Source organism: Phocoena phocoena, chromosome 1 (genome assembly GCF_963924675.1).
Source record: "Phocoena phocoena chromosome 1, mPhoPho1.1, whole genome shotgun sequence".
NCBI classification, from domain to species: Eukaryota; Metazoa; Chordata; class Mammalia; order Artiodactyla; family Phocoenidae; genus Phocoena; species Phocoena phocoena.
In genome coordinates this window covers 145,183,011-145,208,221 of record NC_089219.1, presented here as the reverse complement: position 1 = coordinate 145,208,221, position 25,211 = coordinate 145,183,011, and the positions used below count along the sequence as shown (strand labels likewise).

Sequence of the window (25,211 nt, the reverse complement as noted above, 5' to 3'; positions counted from 1 at the left end):
AAAAGCAAAAACTTCAGAATGGATTTCCTTGCATGTTTTTAGAACAAAAAAAATTGGTGGATATTAAAGAGAGGAGCACTCGGGTTTTTTTGTTTTGTTTTTGCGGTATGCGGGCCTCTCACTGTTGTGGCCTCTCCTGCTGCGAAGCACAGGCTCCGGACGCGCAGGCTCATTGGCCAAGGCTCACAGGCCCAGCCGCTCTGCGGCATATGGGATCTTCCTGGACCGGGGCACGAGCCCATGTCCTCTGCATCAGCAGGTGGACTCCCAACCACTGCGCCACGAGGGAAGCCCGAAGCACTCGTTTTTTAAAAAATTTTATTTAATTAAAAAAAGTTTTTTTATACAGCAGTTCTTATTAGTCATCCATTTTATACATATTACTGTATATATGTCAATCCCAATCTCTCAATTCATCACACCACCACCCTCCCCCACCACTTCCCCCCTTGGTGTACATACGTTTGTTCTCTACATCTGTGTCTCTATTTCTGCCCTGAAACCGGTTCATCTGTACCATTTTTCTAGGTTCCACATATATGCATTAATATACGATATTTGTTTTTCTCTTTCTGACTTACTTCACTCTGTATGACAGTCTCTAGATCCATCCACGTCTCTACAAATGACCCAATTGCATTCCTTTTAATGGCTGAGTAATATTCCATTGTATATGTGTACTACATCTTCTTTATCCATTCGTCTGTCGATGGGCATTTAGGTTGCTTCCATGACCTGGCTATTGTAAATAGTGCTGCAGTGAACATTGGGGTGCATGTGTCTTTTTGAATTCTGCTTTTCTCTGGGTATATGGCCAGTACTGGAATTGCTGGATCATATGGTAATTCTGTTTTTAGTCTTTTAAAGAACCTCCATACTGTTCTCCATAGTGGCTGTATCAATTTACATTCCCACCAGCAATGCAAGAGGGTTCCCTTTTCTCCACACCCTCTCCAGCATTTGTTGTTTGTAGATTTTCTGATGATGCCCATTCTAACCAGTGTGAGGTAATACCTTATTGTAGTTTTGATTTGCATTTCTCTAATAATTAGTGAAGTTGAGCAGCTTTTCACGTGCTTCTTGGCCATCTGTATGTCTTCTTTGGAGAAATGTTTATTTAGGTCTTCTGCCCATTTTTTGATTGGGTTGTTTTTTTTTTTTTTTTAATATTGAGCTGCATGAGCTGTTTTTATATTTTGGAGATTAATCCTTTCTCCATTGATTCATTTGCAAATATTTCCTCCCATTCTGAGAGTTGTCTTTTTGTCTTTTTTATAGTTTCGTTTGCTGTGCAAAAGCTTTTAAGTTTCATTAGGTCCCATTTGTTTATTTTTGTTTTTATTTCCATTACTCTAGGAGGTGGATCAAAAAAGCTCTTGCGGGCTTCCCTGGTGGCGCAGTGGTTGAGAGTCCGCCTGCCGATGCAGGGGACACGGGTTCGTGCCCCGGTCCGGGAAGATCCCACATGCCGCGGAGCAGCTGGGCCCGTGAGCTATGGCCGCTGAGCCTGTGCATCCGGAGCCTGTGCTCTGCAATGGGAGAGGCCACAACAGTGAGAGGCCCGCTTACCGCAAAAAAAAAAAAAAAAAGCTCTTGCTGTGATTTATGTCAAAGAGTGTTCTTCCTGTGTTTTCCTCTAAGAGTTTTATAGTGTCCAGCCTTACATTTAGGTCTCTAATCCATATTGAATTTATTTTTGTGTATGGTGTTAGGGAGTGTTCTATTTCATTTTTTTACACGTAGCTGTCCAGTTCTCCCAGCACCACTTATTGAAGAGACTGTCTTTTCTCCATTTTATATCCTTGCCTCCTTTGTCATGGATTAGTTGACCATAGGTGCGTCATGGATTAGTTGACCATAGGTGCGTGGGTTTACCTCTGGGCTTTCTATCCTGTTCCATTGATCTATGTTTCTGTTTTTGTGCCAGTACCATATTGTCTTGATTACTGTAGCTTTGTACTATAGTCTGACGTTGGGGAGTCTGATTCCTCCATCTCCGTTTTTTCCCTCAAGACTGCTTTGGCTATTTGGGGTCGTTTGTGTCTCTATACACATTTTAAGATTTTTGTTCTAGTTCTGTAAAAAATATCACTGGTAATTTGATAAGGATTGCATTGAATGTGTAGATTACTTTGGGTAGTATAGTCATTTTCACAATATTGATTCTTCCAATCCAAGAACGTGGTATATCTCTCCATCTGTTTGTGTCATCTTTGATTTCTTTCATCAGTGTCTTATAGTTTTCTGAATATAGGTCTTTTACCTTCCTAGGTATTTTATACTTTTGTTGCAGTGGTGAATGCGATTGTTCTCTTAATTTCTTTTTCTGATCTTTCTGATGTTTCGTTGTTAGTGTATAGGAATGCAAGAGATTTCTGTGCATCAATTTTGTATCCTGCAACTTTACCAGATTCATTGATTAGCTCTAGTAGTTTTATGGTGGCATCTTTAGGATTCTCTATGTATAGTATCATGTCATCTGCAAACGGTGACAGTTTTACTTCTTCTTTTCCAATTTGTATTCCTTTTATTTCTTTTTCTTCTCTGATTGCCGTGGCTAGGACTTCCAAAACTATGTTGAATATTAGTGGCGAGAGTGGACATCCTTGTCTTGTTCCTAATCTTAGAGGAAATGCTTTCAGTTTTACACCATTGAAAATGATGTTTGCTGTGGGTTTGTCCTATATGGCCTTTATTATGTTGAGGTAGGTTCCCTCTATGCCCAGTTTCTGGAGAGTTTTTGTCATAAATTGGTGTTGAATTTTGTCAAAAGCTTTTTCTGCATCTATTGAGATGATCATATGGTTTTGATTCTTCAATTTGTTAATATAGTGTATCACATTGATTGCTTTGCATATACTGAAGAATCCTTGCACTCCTGGGATAAATCCCACTTGATCATGGTGTATGAGTCTTTTAATGTGTTGTTGGATTCTGTTTGCTAGTATTTTGTTGAGGATTTTTGCATCTATATTCATCAGTGATATTGGTCTGTAATTTTCTTTTTTTGTAGTATCATTGTCTGATTTTGGTATCAGGGTGATGGTGGCCTCATAGAATGCGTTTGGGAGTGTTCCTTTCTCTGCAATTTTTTGGAAGAGTTTGAGAAGGATAAGGGTTAGCTCTTCTCTAAATGTTTGATAGAGTTCACCTGTGAAGCCATCTGGTCCTGGAGTTTTCTTTGTTGGAAGATTTTAAATCACAGTTTCAATTTTATTACTTGTGATTGGTCTGTTCATATTTTGTATTTCTTCCTGGTTCAGTCTTGGAAGGTTATACCTTTCTAAGAATTTGTCCATTTCTTCCAGGTTGTCCATTTTATTGGCATAGAGTTGCTTGTAGTAGTCTCTTAGGCTGCTTTGTATTTCTGCAGTGTCCGTTGTAACCTCTCCTTCTTCATGTCTAATTTTATTGATTGAGTCCTCACCCTCTTTTTCTTGATGAGTCTGGCTAAAAGTTTATCAATTTTGTTTATCTTCTCAATGAACCAGATTTTAATTTTATTGATCTTTGCTATTGTTTTCTTTGTTTCTATTTCATTTATTTGTGCTCTGATCTTTATGATTTCTTTCCTTCTAATAACTTTGGGTTTTGTTTGTTCTTCTTTCTCTAGTTCCTTTAGGTGTAAGGTTAAATTGTTTATTTGGGATTTTTCTTGCTTCTTGAGGTAGGCTTATATTGCTATACACTTTCCTCTTAGAACTGCTTTTGCTGCATCCCATAGGTTTTGAGTCATTGTGTTTTTACTGTCATGTTTCTAGGTATTTTTTCATTTCCTCTTTGATTTCTTCAGTGATCTCTTGGTTATTAAGTAGTGTATTAGTTAGCCTCCATGTGTTTGTATTTTTTATGTTTTTTCCCCTGTAATTGGTTTCTAATCTCATAGCATTGTGGTTGGAAAAGATGCTTGATATGATTTCTATTTTCTTAAATATACTGAGGCTTGATTTGTGACCCAAGATGTGATCTATCCTGGAGAATGTTCTGTGTGCACTTGAGAAGGAAGTGTAATTTGCAGTTTTTGGATGGAATGTCCTATAAATATCAATTAAATCTATCTGGTCTATTGTGTAATTTAAAGCTTGTGTTTCCTTATTAATTTTCTGTCTGGATGATGTGTCCATTGGTGTAAGTGAGGTGTTATTAAAGTACCACACTTTTATTGTGTTACTCTCGATTTCCTCTTTTATAGCTGTTAGCATTTGCCTTATGTATTGAGGTGCTCCTCTTTGGGTGCGTATATATTTATAATTGTAATGTCTTCTTCTTGGATTGGTCCCTTGATCATCATGTAGTGTCCTTCCTTGTCTCTTTTTTTTTTTTTTTTTTTGTGGTACGTGGGCCTGTCACTGTTGTGGCCTCTCCCATTGCGGAGCCAGGCTCCAGACGCACAGGCTCAGCGGCCATGGCTCGTGGGCCCAGCTGCTCCGCGGCATGTGGGATCTTCTCGGACCAGGGCACGAACCTGTGTCCCCTGCATCGGCAGGCGGACTCTCAACCACTGCGCCACCAGGGAAGCCCCTTCCTTGTCTCTTGTAACATTCTTTATTTTAAAGTCTATTTTATCTGATATGAGTATTGCTACTCCAGCTTTCTTTCGATTTCCATTTGCTTGGAATATCTGTTTCCATTCCCTCACTTTCAGTCTGTATGTGTCCCTAGGTCTGAAGTGGGTCTCTTGTAGATAGCATATATATGGGTCTTGTTTTTGTATCCATTCAGTGAGCCTGTGCCTTTTGGTTGGAGCACTTAATCCATTCACGTTTAAGGTAATTATCGATATGTATGTTCCTATTACCATTTTCTTAATTGTTTTTGTAGGTCCTTTTTGTCTTTTGTGTTTTCCACTTAAAGAAGTTCCTTTAGCATTTGTTGTAGAGCTGGTTTGGTGGTGCTGAATTCTCTGAGCCTTTCCTTGTCTGTAAAGCTTTTGATTCCTCCATCAAATCTGAATGAGATCCTTGCCGGGTAGAGTAATCTTGGTTGTAGGTTCTTTCCTTTCATCACTTTAAATATATCGTGCCACTCCGTTCTGGCTTGTAGAGTTTCTGCTGAGAAATCAATTGTTAACCTTATGGGGGTTCTCTTGTATATTATTTGTTGTTTTTCCCTTGTTGCTTTTAATAATTTTTCTTTGTCTTTAATTTTTGTCAGTTTGATTACTATGTGTCTCGGCGTGTTTCTCTTTGGGTTTATCCTGCCTGGGACTCTCTGTGCTTCCTGGACTTGGGTGGCTATTTCCTTTCCCATGTTAGGGAAGTTTTCGACTATAATCTCTTCAAATATTTTCTCAGGTCCTTTCTTTCTCTCTTCTCCTTCTGGGATCCCTATAATGAGAATGTTGGTGCGTTTAATGTTGTCCCACAGGTCTCTTAGGCTGTCTTCATTTGTTTTCTTTTTTTTTTCTTTATTCTGTTCCGCGGCAGTGAATTCCACCATTCTGTCTTCCAGTTCACTTATCTGTTCTTCTGCCTCAATTATTCTGCTATTGATTCCTTCTAGTGTATTTTTCATTTCAATTATTGTATTGTTATCTCTGTTTGTTCTTTAATTCTTCTAGGTGTTTGTTCTTTAACTCTTCTAGGTCCTTGTTAAACATTTCTTGCATCTTCTTGATCTCCATTCTTTTTCCGAGGTCCTGGATCATCTTCACTACCATTATTCTGAATTCTTTTTCTGGAAGGTTGCCTACCTTCAGTTCATTTAATTGTTTTTCTCAGGTTTTATCTTGTTCCTTCATCTGGTACATAGTCCTCTGCCTTTTCATTTTGCCTATCTTTCTGTGAATGTGGTTTTCGTTCCACAGGCTGCAGGATTGTAGTTCTTGTTTCTGCTGTCTGCCAGCACTGTCTTCTTTTGTGAGTTCTCCTAGGGTGTTTTAGGTCCTTTATAAATTATAGTTGTGACCACCATAAGCATATGGAAAGTGTCATCAATAATTCCTTTCTTTGACCCCGTGCAAACTGTCATGTATTTTGACTACTCTATCAACGTCTCATCCTTCTAGGTCTTTCAGCATAGCAGACAGATATTCCTCCTAACACTGTAGCTTTGACTGCAGGCACCAACACACTGTGTTCCCTTCAGAGTTGTCTGACAGAGTATTCTTCTGTCCTTATATTAACACTGTTTATTAACCAATACCCCCTATTTCTGTCTTACTTGCCTTCAGAAGTCACTCACTGCTATTCTTTTCTTTATGTTTTTGGGGGGCAGTGCACACAAGAGTACATAATTGTTTTATAAGTTGTAACAAGTTATGCTGTGACCTAAACTCTTACCCTTTTACTGGGATTACTTCCCCCCACCCCTTTTCTTAGTGGAAATTATTAAACACAAAAGTAGAACATTTAATTTAATGAATTCCTAAGTACCCATCATCACCCAGCTTCAACAATTACCAACAGTTCACCAATCTTGCTTTTATTTCCTCTGCATTTTTCCTGGAATATTTTACCTTTTTAATTTTTTTTTTTTTTTTGGCTTTGGCCACGCTGCAGCTTGTGGTGTCTTAGTTCCCCAACCAGGGATCGAACCCGGGCCCTTGGCAGTGAAAGCACAGAGTCCTAACCACTGGACAACCAGAGAATTCCCTGGAATATTTTAAAGCAAATACCAGATGTTATATCATCTCATAATTAAATACTTCAGTTCTTTTTCTTAATTTTGGTTACCTCCACTGCTTAACTTAAACCTAAAATTCATAACTAGGAAGCAGAGAAAATATAGTGGCTCACTGTTATCTAGTAGAGCAAATTCATTTCTTTAGCCTATCATTTAAGGTGGCTTCTTTCCTTCTTTTATACCTCATTGTTTCCCAATACAAAATTCTCTTTTAGCCAGAATTATAACCAACCCTGTGTCACATACACAGACACACAAACATGCCTTCACATGCACATACACTGTTAATTCTCATCTCCGTAATACATTTTGTGCCATTATTTCTTCTACCTGAAATGTGTCCTTTTTTTCCTTAAGCAGTCCTATAAGAGCTAGCTTAACGTTTACCTCACTTATTGTTCATTGTATTATTCATTCATTTATTCATTTATCCTACCAATAATTATCAAGTATCTACTAAATGTATAATAGTGCCCTAGATGCTGTGTGGATTAGAAAGAAGCATGATACATGATTTCCACCCTGAAATAATTCAATTGAGGAGTTTATGTAAACCTCTGAAAAGTAAACAATAGTGTAAAAGTTATTTATCAGAAAGATAATGACATAAGAGAAGTTGTATGGCAAGTGCATGCTAAAGGCCTTCAGAATACATAATTGGGACAAAATACAAGAAAGGAAGGGGTGTGGATGGCAGGGAGGGCATCACAGCAAAGATGGTGGTTGAGGCTGGCCTTGAAGGACAGGTCAGATTTGGATAGACAAGGGGGAAGAGGGTAATGGCATGAGCAAGGGCCTTAGATGGCACTGTCTCTGAATATTCTGATTTCTGTGGAGCTTTTATGTGTTTTATAGCACATTATTTAGCACCTGGTTATGCATAAATAGGTAAAAATTTGTTTGAAATTTGTAAAGGACTTCCATATATATTATTTCAGCTAAATTTTTGAGATAGAAAGATTATTATACTTGTTTTAAAAATAAAGACTCTGAGTTCTCATTTCTTTTTCTTTTTTAAAAAAATATATTTAAATATTTATTTATTTGGCTGTGCCAGGTCTTTTTTTCTTTTTGGCTGCATTGGGTCTTCATTGCTCAGTGCAGGATTCTCATTGCGGTGGCTTCTCTTGTTGCGGAGCATGGGCTCTAGGCGTGCAGGCTTCAGTAGTTGCAGCACGCAGGCTCAGCTGTTGTGGCGCACAAGCTTAGTTGCTCCATTGCATGTGGGATCTTCCCAGACCAGGGACTGAACCCATGTCCCCTGCGTTGGCAGGCAGACTCTTAACCACTGTGACGCCAAGGAAGTCCCTGTGCCAGGTTTTAGTTGTGGCACGTGGGATCTTCGTTGCCGCATACGGGATTTTCATTGCAGCATGAGGGATCTTGAGTTGTGGCATGCAGGAATCTTTTAGTTGTGGCATGTGGGCTCTTAGTTGTGGCATGCGGGATCTGGTTCCCTGACCAAGGATTGAACCAGGGCCCCCTACATTGGGAGCATGGAGTCTTAACCACCGGACCACCAGGGAAGTCCCCTGAGTTCTCATTTCTTAATTCTAAATTTTATTTGTATAGGATTTAAAAGGTACAAAGGACATACAATGAAAAGTCAGTCTTCTCCTATCTCTATCCCCAGGTCATCCACTCCCTGGAAGGAATCACTGTTACCACCTGCAACTTATTTGTTATCATCTGCAATTTATTTGTGAGGCTAGTATAACCTTGATATCAAAATCAGACAGGGACAGTGTAAGAGAAAAATTATAGGCCAGTTTTACCTATGAACCTAGATGTAAAAATCCAAAATAAAATATTAGAAAACCTAACCCAGCTATTTATAAAAATGATAGTGTATCCTGACGAAGTTTGGTTTATCTCAGGAGTGAGAAATGATTTAGTACTAGAAATGTATGCATATAATTGACCACAGTAAGAGATCAAAGAGGAAAATTTACCCAATGGCTGAGGAAAAAGCATTTGATAGAATACAATACCCATTGGTTAAAGACTCTTAGCCCATTGTGAGAAAAATGAACTTTCTGAACCTGATAAAGTTTATCTACAAAAACCCTATAGCAAACATCATTCCAAAGGCAGAACCTTAGGAACATTACCCTTAAAAATCAATAAGAAGGGCTTCCCTGGTGGCGCAGTGGTTGAGAGTCCACCTGCCGATGCAGGGGACACGGGTTCGTGCCCCGGTCCGGGAAGATCCCACATGCCGCGGAGCAGCTGGGCCTGTGAGCCATGGCCGCTGAGCCTGCGCATCCGGAGCCTGTGCTCCACAACGGGAGAGGCCACAACAGTGAGAGGCCCGCGTACTGCAAAAAAAAAAAAAAAAAATCAGTAAGAAGTATCCCTTAAAACAAGGATGCCTATTGTCACCACTTCTATTCAACATCCAACTGAAAGTCCTGGCTGGCCCACTAATACAGGAAAAATGAAAAGTATATGAATTGGAAAGAAAAAAGATGCTATTATTCGCAGATAATATGATTATGTATACCAGAGGTCAGCAAACTGTCTTAGGAGCCAAATCCAGCCATTGCCGGGTTTTATAAAGTTTTGTTTGCTTACGTATTGTCTATGGCTGCTTTTGAACTACAAGAGCAGTAGAGTAGCCACGTCAGAGACCATATAGCCTGCAAAGCTAAAATATTTACTGTCTGGTCTTTTACAGAAAATGTTTTTGCTAACCCCATGGTCTATAAAATAATTCAAGAGAACCTACAGACTCTATTAGAACTAATAAGGCTGGGTTCAGAAAGATTATGAGATACCTAACAATGTGAAAATATCAATTGCATTCTTATAAAAAGATATATTTTATAATAGCAACCAAAAGTATAAGATACGTAGGAATAAATCTACCAAAAAGAACTTAATGTAAATCAGCTATACTTAAATGTTAAAAAATAACATTATAAAACATTGAAAGACATAAGAGAAGACCTCAATTAAGTGGAGGGATATACCATGTTTTTGGAAGACTCGAGATTGTAATAATGCCAGTTAACCTTACAGGACCACTGTATTAACAAATGCCAGTTATGGATTTGGACTGATGGAAAGGCCAGACACAGACACAGTCTTCAGAAACTGAACAGAGTTGACTTGTTGAAGGAATTAGAAAGAGGGAGTTGGGAAACCCTGTGGAGAGTTCAATAATATTCCCCAGGACAGTTGGAGAAGTTTCTCCTTATTCGTCACCGAAGGGGTGCATAGTTAGGGATCACAATGTCTGAATGAGTGAGAGTCATATCACACCTTTTGGAATTGTACCTGTCCCCCTCCATGCCTAGTATTATATACAAAAGATTGGAGCAGACTTGCACATGGGATAGTCTGGATAGGTACTACACTCCTAGGACAGGTTTTCAGGATATTTTAGTGTCCAAAACTCAGGAACCAAATAAACCAAGAAACTTTTTTTTTTTTTTTTTTGAGTTAGGGCTATTTGGAGAAAGCATGATCCCTCACTGTCCCCATCTGTAGCTACTTGCTCTCTGAAACGCAGACAAATACCATACTCTAGATTCAGCTAACAGTGTTCTTTGCTATTATAATTCTTTCTCCAGATTCTGGCTATCCTCACTGAGGTCTGGAATAGATTTGAGATCACCGTAGGGTACAGTGCAGTAGAGTACACTCAAGCCTCAGCACAGGCCTCCTTTATTTTCCTTGGCCTCCTCAGGCTAACCTGGGTCCCTATGCATTCCTGAGCTCGGTGGGAAGAGAGTAACAAAGGCTAGTTACCCAGAGATTTTTGATAAGATCTTTAGACCTAGGCCTCATCTTGCAATCTCCAACTTAAACAGGGTTTGCAATAAAACTTGGCTAATTCTGAAATTACTGTGAGATAAGTAAGGGCCAAGAACAACAATGGTAATTTTGATAAAGAACAAGGTAAGGAACTAATTCTCAGATATCAAGATTTATAGAGCAGTGGTAATCAAGATGTCATGTATTAGTAAGGGATAGGCAATTAGATCACTGGAACAGAATAGAGAGCCCAGGGACCTAGCCCTGTGTATCAGTTGGCATAGGCTAGGTTGTATTATAGCACTGAAACCCCACCAAAAAAAATCTTAGGGGCCAAACACATCAAAAGTTTATTTCTTGCCAATGCTACCTGTTCACTGTGAGTAGGCAGCAAATTACTCAGGGATCCAGGCACATGTCTCCATGATTACTCAGGTAGGAAATGAGAAGTATCACTTTTACTCACCTTTAAAGTCATATGGCCATGCCACTAAGTGCCTGTATAGAGAAAAACTAGAATATTTGCAGACAGCTGTGATGACTAGAACATTATGCATATATGAAAACTTGATATTTGTAGCAGAGAATCTACATAGTAAATTGTCCTGGGACAATCACTTAGCCATAGAGGAAAAATAAGGTGAAATTAGAAAATGAATTGTGGATTAAAGATCAAAGGGTAAAAATCAGAACTTTAATTTTTTTTTTTTTTGGCCACACAGCACAGCATGCAGGATCTTAGTTCCCTGACCAGGGCAGGGATTGAACCCGTGCCTCCTGCAGTGGAAGCATGGAGTCTTAACCACTGGACCTCCAGGGAAGTCCCCAGAACTTTAATGTTTTAGAAGCAATAAAGGGAAGGGAAGGGAACCATCTTTAGTATTCTTAAAAGAATTTCCTAATGCAAAAAACATAAACCCTAAATAAAAAGATTGATAAATATATACATTAAACTAATGATATTTTCTAAAAGGACATGACATAAGCTATGAGAAAATGTCTGCAATGCATATAACCAACAAAGGCTTCGTACTCACAATATAAAAGTGACCCCTACTAATCACTAAGAAAAGAGCAGTCTGGGGAAATCAGAAGGCATTATATGTTTGTGTGTGTGTATATTGCTCATGTATGATGCTCAACCTTACTAGTAATTGAGGAAATCCGAGTCAAAACCAAAGTAAGATACAATATCCCACACATTCAAATTGGCAAAAAAAAAATTTTTTTTTAATCTGATGCAAACAAATTTGGCAAGGATGTAGAGTAAAGGGACTCTCTTGGTAGTACAGCAAGTCCCCTACATATGAACCTTAAAGTTGTGAACTTTCAAAGATGCAAACGTGCATTCCATCAACGTCAGGTGTGAGTGAAGTTGCAGCTTGCCCCCCGTCTCCTATTGCTGACGCTCCTTCAGCTCTACCATCTCCCACCTCCTCTCCCTCCTCCAGTCAGTAACTCTTCTTGCCTGTTCACTTGATGCCAGCCCCTGTATGTCAGCTGTTGTACCGCACTACTGTACCTTTCAAGGTACTGTACTGTAGGATTAAAAATGTTTTCTTTATTTTTTGTTTGTTTTTTATGTATTATTTGTGTGAAAAGTATTATAAACCCATTACAGTACAGTACTATATAGCTGATTGTGTTACTTGGGTACCTAGGCTAACTCTGTTGGACTCACGAACAAATTGGACTTACAAACCCACTCTCGTAACGGAACTCATTCATATGTAGGGGACTTACTATATAAACTGGCACACCCATTTGGAAGAGCAGTTTGGCTATATCTAGAAAGTAGAAGTTTTACTCCTAGGTACATACTCAGAGAAACCCTTATACATAAGAACAAAAACATAGTATTTATTGCAACATTGTTTTAAATAGCAAAAAACTGGAAAAAGCCTTAACATGTCTATTGACTTAGGACAAGAGATAATTAAATGGAAGTATATTCACACAATGTACTATTATACACCAGAGAAAACTGATGAGCTAGAACTAAAAGTATCAACATGGTTAAATCTCAAAACCATGATATTGAGTGATATGAGCAAATTGCAGATGGATACTAATACCATATTATTTATATAAAATTTAAATACATGCAGAATAATTCTCACTGTTGTGTATTGATACACATATGTTATAATATCTACGATGATAAACACCAAGATCAGGATGGGGATTACCTCTGAGGAAGAATAGGATTAAGGAAAGTCTAAAAAAATGAATCTACAGCAAAGATGGCAAAATGTTAATGTTTAGCAAGAGGGTGATGAGTAAGGGTATTTGTTAAATTAGTCTCTGTACTATTTTGTATGCTTGAAATATTTAATAATAGAAAAACAATAAACTTAAATTTCAGCTAGGTTAAAAGACTTAGACCTAAAGTTACACAACATATGTGAAGAAACTCCATGATTCAAACCTAGTCATATGATTCCTGATAACCAGCTGTTTTTATTTTTCCTTTTTAAGTATTCTTTAATTAACATTGTCTTACTAATTGCCTTATAAGGCTTCGATGCAGGGGTGAGATCTCTGAAAGAAGGATTCTGTCTTAATGCTTTAACATTCATTAGCTTGTGTAAGCGCTCAGGAAGCAATCCGTTGCTAGATTGCTGTATACAATGTTATGCATGGGACTGTGATTTCTGGTCCATATGTCTGAATCTAAATAATAGTAAATGATGTAATGACAGAATTTTACAATCACAATCTCTAGTAAGTTTAGGTGTTACGTTGATCAGTCCACATCCTGAAAGGGAATAGCAAGAGGTCTTAATTTCTTCTGTCAACTGTCTAAGAAGACATTATATTTTCACAGCTGTCACAGAGTGTTCCATATTACTTTATGAACTAGTACATGGTACATTGATAGTTTTCTCTTTATTTATTGTAGGTATCATGACTGGAGCATTTTATTCAGTCTCAACATTATTAAATCAAATTATACTGACATACTATAAGGTAAGCTTCTGCCTATATTGTGTTGCATGCCTGGCCAAGAATTTTTCTTTAGCAATATAATTCCCATTAGCATGATCATAAGGCTAAAGATTTATGACCTTGTTGCTGTAAAAGATTTATATTTGTTTTCACTGAGAATACATTTAATCCAGTTTATAAAACAACATGGAAAGCAGAAGTCATTATTGCTTTGACAATACCTCAGTCTTTTTAAATTTTTTTTTTAAAGAGATAGTGTGACTGGTTATATGAAAAAAGAAAAAGAACAAACTTTAAAAGAAACCAACACAAATATAAAGATGTAAATATCAAGCTCTGATCTCTCTTTGCTTTTGAAAGGAGAATGCAGTTGTAGTATGTAAAAGCTATCAGCTTAACTTCCTTTTCAGACATCTGTGAATTACTTAAGAATTCTAACAAAAATTACTGTACTTTCTAACCATGGAAGATCAAGAAAAATTCCCTTTTTGATTTCTCCCATATATCAGGGGTTTTTTTGTTTGTTTGTTTTAATGTAGAATGTCCTTTAATATGTGCTTTTCCTTCCTCTACCCCATTCACCTTAACACATGTACTGAATTCTTCATGTTATATTGTATGCTTAATTTTATCTGCTATTTCCATTGACTTTGAGAAGGTATTGGAATGTGAAGGATCTGTTTGAATTAGAAGTATCTGATCAACTTCTTTTGAAAAACATTTTAAGGGAGAAGAAGTGAATGCTGGAAGGATTGGGCTAACGCTAGTGTTAGCTGGAATGGTGGGCTCTATTCTTTGTGGTTTATGGCTGGATTATACCAAAACATACAAGTAAGTGAAAGTAGGCAAATGGATGGTGTACAACCTAAGGTATTTTGGTTTTGAAGGAACCTTTACTTTTTATTTTAAGAAATTTACAAACTGTTATTATTACTAAAAGACTTGGATTCTAGACACTCTTAGGTTCCCTTAACTTTTGAATACAGTAGTCTTTGTATTATCTTATCGGTCTTGTTTATTTCAACTTTGAGAACTTGGATACCTTATGAACTCTCCTCCCCTCTAATAATGCTCACATATACCTCTTCAGAATGGATCATTTCTATTCTAAAAAGGGCCCTTTCTGAGAAACATTTGACTTCTGACAGAGACTTTATATTGCTCTTTTCTCATGTTATGAACTTAAAAACAAACAAATAAAAAGTTGTTCTTTCCTATCAAAAGGCTTTTTGGTAAAAATTGTTTGGCTAAAATGCCCCCAAACTGTAGTTCCACTTAACTATAATACTGTAATACATAATATGAAGATGCTATAGTAATTGTACATCTTTATGGAACCAGAAAAATGCTAATACAAAAGAAAAAGTGAGTAATACCAACTAGGAGACTGAGAAAGGGGTTTCAGAGGCAGCATCTTTTGCACTGGGCCTTAAAAGAATGGCTATATTTCAAAAAAAAAAAAAGAAGAAGAAGAAGAAGAATAGCTACATTTCTTAACAGACAGAAACTTCCCATCTGTTTGGGAGAAATGAATGAATGGAACTATGAATGAATGAAGTAATGGAACTATGTCCTCTGCGCCTTTCAAGGCCTAAGGTATATTTGATACCATTATCTAAACCCTTTCAACGTACTGCTGATCTTGAAATTCTCCAAGATAGTTCTCGTGTAATTTAAGACAGCACTTACTGTGGCTTCATTATTACGTAATGGTAGCTTAGAGTAAAACCCATTAAATTTGTAGATGAAGGGAGCATATGTAAAGGATTTATATTTATTAATAGTCCTTTGGTCCATTTTATAATTAGGAAACTGGATTGGCATAGAAATGTTCTTTGTTGCCCTGGCTTTCTTCTCAGGATAACTGCCATTCATTCACCAAGTTCCTGTTTTGTTTTTTTTTTTGTTTTGTTTTGTTTTGCGGTACGCGGGCCTCTCACTGTTGTGGCCTCTCCCGCTGTGGAGCACAGGCCCCGGACGCGCAGACCCAGCGGCCACGGCCCACGGGCCCAGCCGCTCCGTGGCACGCGGGATCCTCCCGGACCGGGGCACAAACCCGCGTCCCCTGCATCGGCAGGCGGACTCTCAACCACTGCGCCACCAGGGAAGCCCAATGGGAAGTAATATTTGATCCCTGTCCTTAGGATCAGGTGTTCCTGATAAGGTGTTCACATATATAAAGTTAAATAATAATATAACAGACTAAAATAGATGTCAAGTGCCAATTATGTACATAGAAAATGATTAGGGAGTTTGGAAGAAAGGAGAATCTTGTAAGCTGCAGTGGTTAGGAAAAACATTTTGGAAGAGGTGGAATTTGATCTGTATCTTGAAATACGGATAGGGAACTATCCCATTTGGTGGCACAAAAATGATTTTATCCTTATGGGTTTTCCTTCTTGTCTGAGCATTGGATATGATGTGAGTTTTGTTGTCTGTTGCTGTTGAAACTTAAACTTAATCTTTCAAGTCCATGCCTTGGTGGAAACATTTTCCATAGATAAGAAGGGGTTAATCTTGAAATCTGAAGGATTTATTACTGTATGGACAGAGCATAGCTAGACATGATTTTTATATACCTAAGAAAATCAGACAAAATACTAACCATTTTGTTGTTTTTGTTTTAGACATACTACTTTGACAGTTTACATTTTGTCTTTTGTTGGAATGGTTATATTTACTTTCACACTAAACCTTGGGCACATTATCATCGTGTTTGTCACTGGAGGGTTGCTTGGGTAAGCATCACATGTATTTAGGAGGAATGATAGCATGCTGTTATAATTCTGAAGTATCACTATGGTGGTTTTAACTTTTTTAAGTTCATCTAAAAGTTCTTTAATATTTTATTTTTAGTTGTTTAACGTCTTTATTGGAGTATAATTGCTCAAAAGTTCTTTAATATTTTAAACTTTAAAAATCTGTCTTGTGCATGTCAATGTGTAATTCTTTACAACTATAAAAATTAGCTTAAAATTATTTTTTTGCTATACTATAGGTGAAAAATGGATAAGCCTTACTTAATCCAAGTAACTTTACTTGGCTAGAAAGACAACTGACTTAGAAAACTAGGGGTAAATTTTTCTCAGGAAAAATAATTAGAAACTGTTTTGCTTCCTAGTTCATGGTTTTGCTTCTCAGTTCTCATGTCCTTGGGTTAATTGGTGAATCATAATAGTGCCTTCCTTTCACATACCAACCTCAAAACATTCACTTACTTGATAATTAGAATAGGTCTGAGAAGTTAAGCAATTGCATCAATATGTGATATTGTCCTTTTAATGATTCTTTCTGTGATTTTGGATTTATTTTCTTAGTTTCTTCATGACTGGTTACCTCCCCTTGGGTTTTGAATTTGCTGTTGAAATCACTTACCCTGAGTCTGAAGGTACTTCATCTGGTCTTCTTAATGCTGCTGCACAGGTAAACCTCTGATTTCTCTTAAATCTGAGACCATTAGTTTACCAAATAGTCTAGTGGATAATGAGTTTGACCATAGTTTTTGTTTTAAAACTTCCACCTTTCAATGCCTGTTTCTAGAAGCCAAATCATATGAATAAAATAGTTAAGAAAAGTTCTGGGGAAAACATTATATTTGTTTTAAAGAAGCAAACAATAAAAATATTTCTCTTACTTTATTTTAGATATTTGGAATTTTATTCACATTGGCGCAAGGAAAGCTCACATCAGACTATAGTCCTAAGGGAGGGAACATTTTCCTCTGTGTTTGGATGTTTGTAGGCATCATTTTAACAGGTAAATTAGGGAATTTGCCTGCCAAAGTACTCGTGTCATGTTGTCTTTATATTTAATTTTCATTTATATTGCTTCTCAAGGCTTGACAGAACTCAAGAAAAAAATGAGATAAAAAGCAGGATATTATTGTTTCCCTTCAAGGATATGAATCTACGAATTCATTTTTCAGGCTTCAAATTCAATGCAATTACTATGCATAGAAAACAAAACCATTGTAACAAGTGTCAGTAAAGGCCTGGAATGGACAGACCTGGCCTCAAGTTGTGATTCTGCTGCTCACTAGCTGTGTGACTTTGAAAAGTTACTCAGCCTCTCACATCCTCCCTTTCTCATTTATATAATAGGGTATTAAAAGCCTGCTTTATGATGGTTATACAATTTTTTGAATATAATTTTAAAAACACTGAATTGTATACATTAAAGGGGTAAATGTTATGATATGTGAATTGTATCTCAAAAAAATGTATATTATAGATGTAATATAAGTATGGTAAAAATAGCAAAAAGAAAGGGGGAAATGCAACTATACTATTGTAAGATTTCTACATCTTTCTTGAAGTAATTCTGTATAAAGTCTAAGAAGATTGTGATAAATTAAAGATGCACAGGGTACTCCCTAGAGCAACGAATAAAAAATAATAACAAAAAAAGGCTGCCTTAGGGGGTTGCTGTGAGGATTAACTGAGATGGTTGATGAAAAGCTCCTAGTAGTGTCTGGCACCTAGGACATGTCTGATCATGTATCACATAGGCTGCTTTTTTTTTTTTTTTGCTGTACGAGGGCCTCTCACTGCTGTGGCCTCTCCCATTGCGGAGTACAGGCTCTGCACAGGCTCAGCGGCCACGCCTCATGGGCATAGCCGCTCCACGGCATGTGGGATCCTCCCAGACAGGGGCACGAACTCGTGTCCCCTGCGTCGGCAGGCGGGCTCTCAACCACAGCACCACCAGGGAAGCCCTGCTTTTATTTTTCTTAAGATTTTTTTTTTTTTTTTTGGCTGCGTCGGGTCTTAGTTGTGCGGCATGTGGGATCCTCCGCTGTGGTGTGCAGGCTCTTTGTTGCAGCACACTGGCTTCTCTCTAGTTGTGGCCCGTGGCTTGTGTGCTCAGTAGTTGTGGCACATGGACCTAGTTGCCCTGTGGCATGTGGGATCTTAGTTCCCTGACCAGGGATCAAACTCATGTCCCCTGCATTGGAAGGCAGATTCTCAACCACTGGACTTCCAGGGAAGTCCCCTTAAGATTTTTTTGATGTGGAGCATTTTTAAAGTCTTTATTGAATTTTTGCTTCTGTTTTACGTTTTGTTTTTTTGGCTGCGAGGCATGTGGTATCTTAGCTCCCCAACCAGGGATCGAACCCACACCCCTTGCATTGAAAGGCGAAGTCTTAACCACTGGACCGCCAGGGAAGTCCCAGGCTGTTATTATAATGTGGTAACCATGGGACGAAGTCAAATGGTGGTGGTGGAAATAGCGTGTGGAATTATTTGCCAGTTCTTCTTAGGTTTAGTCAGAATAGACATGGGCAGGAAAGAGAATAGCGCCCGATCTCCAGAAAAAGAGCATGTAAAAGAACTTTTATCCATAGTTTGTCCAGGCACATGGGTGTAAGGATGAATTTCAAAGCAAGATTTATAGGGAATTCCCTGGCAGTCCAGTGGTTAGGACTCTGAGCTGTCACTGCCGGGGCCCGGGTTCGACCTCTGGTTAGGGAGCACAGATCCCACAAGCTGTGGGGTGTGGCCAAAAATAAAAAAGCAAGATTTATATCCAGTAGTGCTTCCAGGCCCATGTTGGCCTCAAATGTTATTTCACTTTGTTAATTTCTTTCAGAGTCCCCTTGTCAACATGAGAGACAGAAGCCATGGAGACTTGAAGAGGGATTATTTTTTTGATCTGCTATAACTTGATTCAAGGATAGAATCTAACAGAAAGATATGAATCAAGGCTTCTTTTTATATTCGTTGAATACCTGATCATTCTTTTTGAAACCCCCAATGTGATAAGTGCTTACCAGTGACAAGCACTTATTTTGGAAATACACAACCACCTAAGGTCACTATCATTCATTCATTACACTCAAAGGGACTAAATGTACCATTTCCTCAAAGAAAAACATCCTACCAGGGAAGTGTTTTCTTCTTATTCTCTTCAGTTAGTAAAACAAAGCGTACAAAACAGAATGTTTTGTAACTGAATGTATGTAATTTAATACATTAACTGCCTTAACTACTGATCTGTCATAAATAATTCCATATTTGTTCTTAATTTCCAGGGAAGTAACACCTAGCTATCAAATAGTGTTTCTGTTGCACCAAAAAAGGGAACAGTTTTGTGTTCTCTTTTCACATTATCTTATAGTAAGATTCATAAATGTTAATTAAAACAGGTGAAGTACAGAAAATTAATTAAGAAGTGAAAAAAAGATCTTTAAAATTAGTTTTACATTGATACTTTTGCCACCTAAAAATGCTAATTAACGTCTCTCATATGTTGAATATTTTACTGGAGAGATGATGGATTTATATCCAGTAGTTATTTGTTTAGACAGAGGAAAGGAGGCTGGGAAATTCCTGAGGTGTGGTGAAGGTGGTACCTTTTCTTTTTACATTTTTTTGAGAATTGTTGGCAGGTCTTGTTTTGACAGGGGAATTACCATTTAAATGCAGTGCATTCTGCTTTTCCAGTATTGACAGCTCTCTGTAAAGTCTATTATATAGGCTCCTTAGCCCATTTATGTCCATTGAAAAAAGTGTTTCTAAACACTTCACAGTGTTTCTAAATTCTATGATTAATATTAATGGTAAAGAAATCCACAGTTTCCCCCTATAAAAAATGAGTAGCCTCTTTGATTTGGTGGATTGTACAACAGTGTCGAGCGGATCAGCCGATATCGATCATTGCTGCAATTTAAAGCATGACGTTTTAATATCAAGCTGCTTGTGAATATGAGCTTGTTATACAACATCACTTTAAAATCATTTAAATGCATTTAGAAAGGCCATTTTACATATATCCAATTAGTTCAGCGTAAATATCTGAATTTCTAAAATATTGGTATCAGTAATGGAACAGAATTCTAAGGGGCCGTGTGGATTTCTAAAGAAGCATTAGTCTAATTTTTAAGACTGATTTTACTTTCACCTTTCAGACTTTGCTTTATGACTGATTAGATTAGTTAACTACCCACAAACTTTTATCTTTTCTTGTTTTACACTCTCTTTGTGCAGTCTGTGGCCTTAACTACCACATTAATCTGTACCTCCATACCCTGATCGCTTTTACATTTCAGACCAATATGTCTAATCATCTGTTTATCTCTGGACCTGGATGTCCCATGGGATTTTATACTCAACCTATGCAGAACTGAACTCACCACCTTCCCAATCACACCAATTCGTCTTGTATTTTCAGTTTCAATAACTAGGACCTCCATCCATTCAATTGCCCAAGCCAGTCACCCACTTCCCCCTCCCTAATCCCCATTTTTCATATCCTATCAAACCACTGAGTCTTTTTTTAAAAATATTATTTACTTATTTATTTTTTGGCTGCGTTGGGTCTTATTTGAGGCACACGGGGCTTTTGCTGAGGCGTGCGGGCTCTTTGTTGCGGCGCTGGGCTTCTCTCTAGTTGTGGCGTGCGGGTTTTCTCTTCTCTAGTTGTGGCGCACAGGCTCCAGAGCATGTGGGTTCTGTAGTTTGCAGCACGCGGGCTCGCACGAGCTTAGTAGTTCTGGCATGCGGGCTTAGTTGCCCCGCGGCATGTGGGATCTTAGTTCCCCGACCAGGGATCGAACCAGCATCCCCTGCATTGGAAGGTGGATTCTTTACCACTGGACCACCAGGGAAGTCCCTCAAACCACTGAGTCTTATTGGTTCGATTCTAAAATATCTCTGAAACCTGTCCCTGTATCACCATTTCTCACACATGCAGGCTTTCCCACCTCTCGGCAGGATGAAAGCCTCTTGACTGGTCTTCCTGCCTCTAGCCTTGTTGCTGATGACGTCCCCCGCACAGCTGCCAGACTGAGTTCCCTAACGCACAGACCTGATCATGTCCGCCCCTACTCAGACGCAATGTCATCCTGCCAACCCAGCCTCCCATCTCGCCACCTGCCTCTTGTACTTGATGTTCCAATGATCCCAAACTACCTCTAGTGCCAAGAATAGGCTGTACTCTTCCTGTCCTGGTCTCTTGGCATGTACTGGTTTCCGCCTGCCTAGAATGCCTTCCCCTCTCCTCTTATCTGCTTGACAAGTTCCAACTCATTTTTCAAGTTTCAGTTCAAACATATCTCCTCTGGTAAGCCTTTCCTGATTTCCTTCTGACATAGGCATTTTTTTCCCCACACTTCCGCGACACTGTGCATGCCTGCATCATTGGAGTTGTTATACAGTGTTATAATTGTTTGCATGTCAGTGTTTCCCTAGCCTGGAGTGTCCTTTAGGGAAAGAATGGTGCTTTTCATCTTTGTGTCTGGGTTCTTAGCATCCTGTATTTGTTCACTAATGAATGACTTGCTAATTAAGTTAATGGCTTAGAGAGATACTGTCAGTTTTTCAGGCTACAAGAATGTTATGGAATATTATGGTACTGTAGAGTGCTAAATTTGACAGTATCAAAAAAGATTTTGTACTGCTTAGAAAAAAGTATATTTATACATACTCTACGGTAACTCCATTGATGCTTCTCTGTTTGCAGCATTAATCAAGTCCGATCTGAAAAGACACAATATAAATAAAGGAGTTACAAATGGCGATATTAAAGCTGTAAGTAGTGAATACTTTTATGATTATACTATTGAGAAATGTGTGCCTAGAGTGAGTATAAACCCGTCTACCCCATCAGCTTTTTTTTTATTCCCGTGAATCTGTCATAATGGCATATGCCAGATACGTACTATAAATTTTTTATCCTCTTATTCTTTCTACAGGTACCAGTTGATAGCCCCACAGATGAAGAATCAAAAACTATTCTGATGTCCAAGCAATCAGAATCAGCAATTTGAGGTGAAAGGAAAAGTTAATATCATGTGATAATTGAGTAATAAAGCTTAGTTTATAGGTTGTGGGAATGGACACTTACTTGAAAATTATTGTATGACTCCTGTATGCAGTTACTGTTCTTATTTGTTAATTTAAGCAATATTTTGCTTAAAATACTTTTGTTTACATCATTTTAACACTACCATTTATCTAATGAGTGTCCCATCTTATATTATTGACCTAAAAGTAAGCTTCTTGACATTTGGTTTTTAAAAGTAAATGTTCTTTTCCTAGAAAATGGAAGCTTAGAAGGCTTTCTAAAGTGATAATATGGAGGTCCAATCCCTTCAAGTCACATAGGAGTACATGCAATTTGTTTATATAAAACTATCCAGTGGAACCAAGTGTATAATGTATTCCTAATTATCTCCCTTTCCATTGTTCAGACCAGCTGTCCAAGCCCCCTCAGTGTGAATACAGTCTACGAATATGACACTTCTAACCCACCAAATGACACTATTGGGATGAGACTTCCAGATGACCTCTTAAGATTTTTCCCATTTCTTACATTCTTGTTAGAAAATACTTTGTAACAGGTACTGTCAGCGACCATAAAAACTTTTCTGTGTGCAGACGGAACCCATAACTTTGGTCTTAGGCATATGTTCTCATTAAGCGAAGTAGCTCAGACACAGACTCATTACCTTGAGTTCTTCTTTGTGCTGTCTTCCCATTCATCGCAAGAATGCTAACGCTATATTTTTTCACTCCAACTTGATATAGAGTAGTTTTGTATCCACTACCTTTTTTTACTCCTTTTTTCTTCAATATATAACTTTCTAGTAAGAAAATTTCATCCTATGTGTTACTGGCTTTTTCATGATTTTTTGTATCACACCTTATACTTTTGCCTTGAAGATTCCTGAGATAAGGAAATCTGTAATAACTTCAGGTAGCCTAGGTATTCCCATTTAGTGGAGACCTCTTGAAATGCTGTCTGTTCTAATTCAGCAAGTCATTCTTTATGGAATCTTTATCATTCTTTGAGGAATCCTTTACCCAGGTCTGTGCTCCCTCAGTGTGTTGGGGGAGTGGATTCTTTTCTTCACCACAGAATGTGCATAGGCTCCAAACTGTTGGAACATCTGCTCTTTTACATGCTCAGGGTAAGGAGAATAGGACCAAATGCATTTCCACAGTGCCTACTACTGCATTTTGTTTACAGTGAGAATCTCAATGTTGTACATGTCCTGGCTCTCTAAGCTGATAAGGAATATCTTTAGAGTAATGGCATTTAAACAGCCATAATATTTATATTATGTCCACAGAAACACAAAAAGCCAATCAGGTATTCCCTTGAATATCCTTGAAGTGAATTAGCAATTCTGATTTGGGTGTACTATATGCATCGCTTTATACTGAAATTATAACATTCTCTGTAACCAAACGACAGTTAATTATGTGGAATCTTACCCTGGAGAACGTGTTACCGGAAGAACTTAGCTGGGAATCAGGAACTTCAGGTCTATGTCCTAGATCTGTTTCTAGTTTCCCTGTAAATCAGCCAGCACTTTCCTCATCTGTATAATGAATGTGTAAAATTTGATCTCAGAGATCTTTTTTGAATTTTAAATGCACTCATCGGGGGATAGACCAAATCATTGTACCACAGGAACTTAAATCTAGCTGTAGAAAAATTCCCTGGACAGTTGAATGAACAACTGTGGTTGTTACCTTGTAGATACAGGGAACTTAAAATCTGTTTTTAGAACTCCCCTGGTGGCACAGTGTTTAAGAATCCGCCTGCTAAGGCAGGGGACACGGGTTCAAGCCCTGGTCCGGGAAGATCCCACATCCTGCGGAGCATCTAAGCCCACGCGCCACAAATACTGAGCCTGTGCTCTAGAGCCCGCGAGCTGCAACTACTGAGCCCGCGAGCCACAACTACTGGAACCCATGCACCTAGAGCCTGTGTCTGCAACAAGAGAAGCCACCACAATGAGAAGCCTGTGCACCACAACGAAGAGTAGCCCCTGCTCACCACAACTAGAGAAAGCCCTCACGCAGCAACGAAGAGCTAACACAGCCAAAAATAAATTAATTTTAAAAATATGCATGACAAAATTTTTAAAAAATAAAATCAAATCTGTTTTTAGCCTTTTTGTTCAGTTGGTGATAGCTCAGGCAGAATATGCTGAATCATTAACTTCCTTAGATATTTACGTCACAGATTTTATGGCCAAAAATATATTTTAAGGTACCTCCTCTAAATAATTGTTTTTACTTTTAAACAGTCAATGTTATTTCAAATAATCATATACTTGTCAAGTTCCTGAGGTTTGAACAAATTACAGATAAAAGTTGGAATATTTTATTTCTAAAAAGCGTATATACATATATGTCATATGTATTTTTCCTTGTTGATTAGAAAAAGAATGAAATATGTTGTGACAAAACACAAAATGAATTGATAATTTTTCTGTATTTTGAATTAAATTTGTCTGTAATACATCAAACAAGAATGTCATGTAATTCTATGTCATATCTTTGGAATATGGAGTTGGTAACTATCACTTGTGTAAATTTTAATCAAGTGATTTTAGAAAGAAACTGGATGCTTTCAAAAGCTCTTGTATTTATAAATGTTGCAAATATAGCTTTTACCTTTTGTGAATGTTGGAGAAATGTCTTTAAAAATGTGTTTTAAAAATATGTGTAGGGCTTCCCTGGTGGCGCAGTGGTTGAGAGTCCGCCTGCCGATGCAGGGGACACGGGTTCGTGCCCCGGTACGGGAAGATCCCACGTGCCGCGAAGTGGCTGGGTCCCTGAGCCATGGCCGCTGAGCCTGTGCGTCCAGAGCCTGTGCTCCGCAACGGGCGAAGCCACAGCGGTGAGAGGCCTGTGTACCGCAAAAAAAAAAAAAAAAAAAAAAAAAAATATGTGTAAACATAGAGTATTGCCAGAAGAATGCCTGTCTGTCTTAAGTCATTTTTCATGTTCTGATTTTTGCTTTTTGTACTATTTAGCTGTATGTTTGGTCTTCAGTTATTTCAGACTTGAGATAAATTTATTTTTTTAAGGTTAATTTTGTGTGGCTTTTTTCTTTTTAAGTTATGATGTTTTAGTACACATGGG

The 25,211-nt window shown here is 38.0% G+C and overlaps 1 protein-coding gene across 1 annotated transcript in view; it reads left to right on the top strand.

Moving 5' to 3' along the window:
- Nucleotides 1-22,099, top strand: part of FLVCR1 (FLVCR choline and heme transporter 1) — a 35,270-nt gene extending 13,171 nt beyond the window's left edge. Inside the window, exons 4-10 of the mRNA XM_065885221.1 lie at nucleotides 13,286-13,353; nucleotides 14,060-14,163; nucleotides 15,960-16,070; nucleotides 16,650-16,755; nucleotides 16,977-17,088; nucleotides 21,793-21,860; nucleotides 22,025-22,099. Of these exons, the coding sequence (XP_065741293.1) occupies nucleotides 13,286-13,353; nucleotides 14,060-14,163; nucleotides 15,960-16,070; nucleotides 16,650-16,755; nucleotides 16,977-17,088; nucleotides 21,793-21,860; nucleotides 22,025-22,099 (644 nt within the window). The remainder of the gene's footprint in view (nucleotides 1-13,285; nucleotides 13,354-14,059; nucleotides 14,164-15,959; nucleotides 16,071-16,649; nucleotides 16,756-16,976; nucleotides 17,089-21,792; nucleotides 21,861-22,024) is intronic.
- The last annotated feature ends 3,112 nt before the right edge of the window (nucleotides 22,100-25,211 follow it).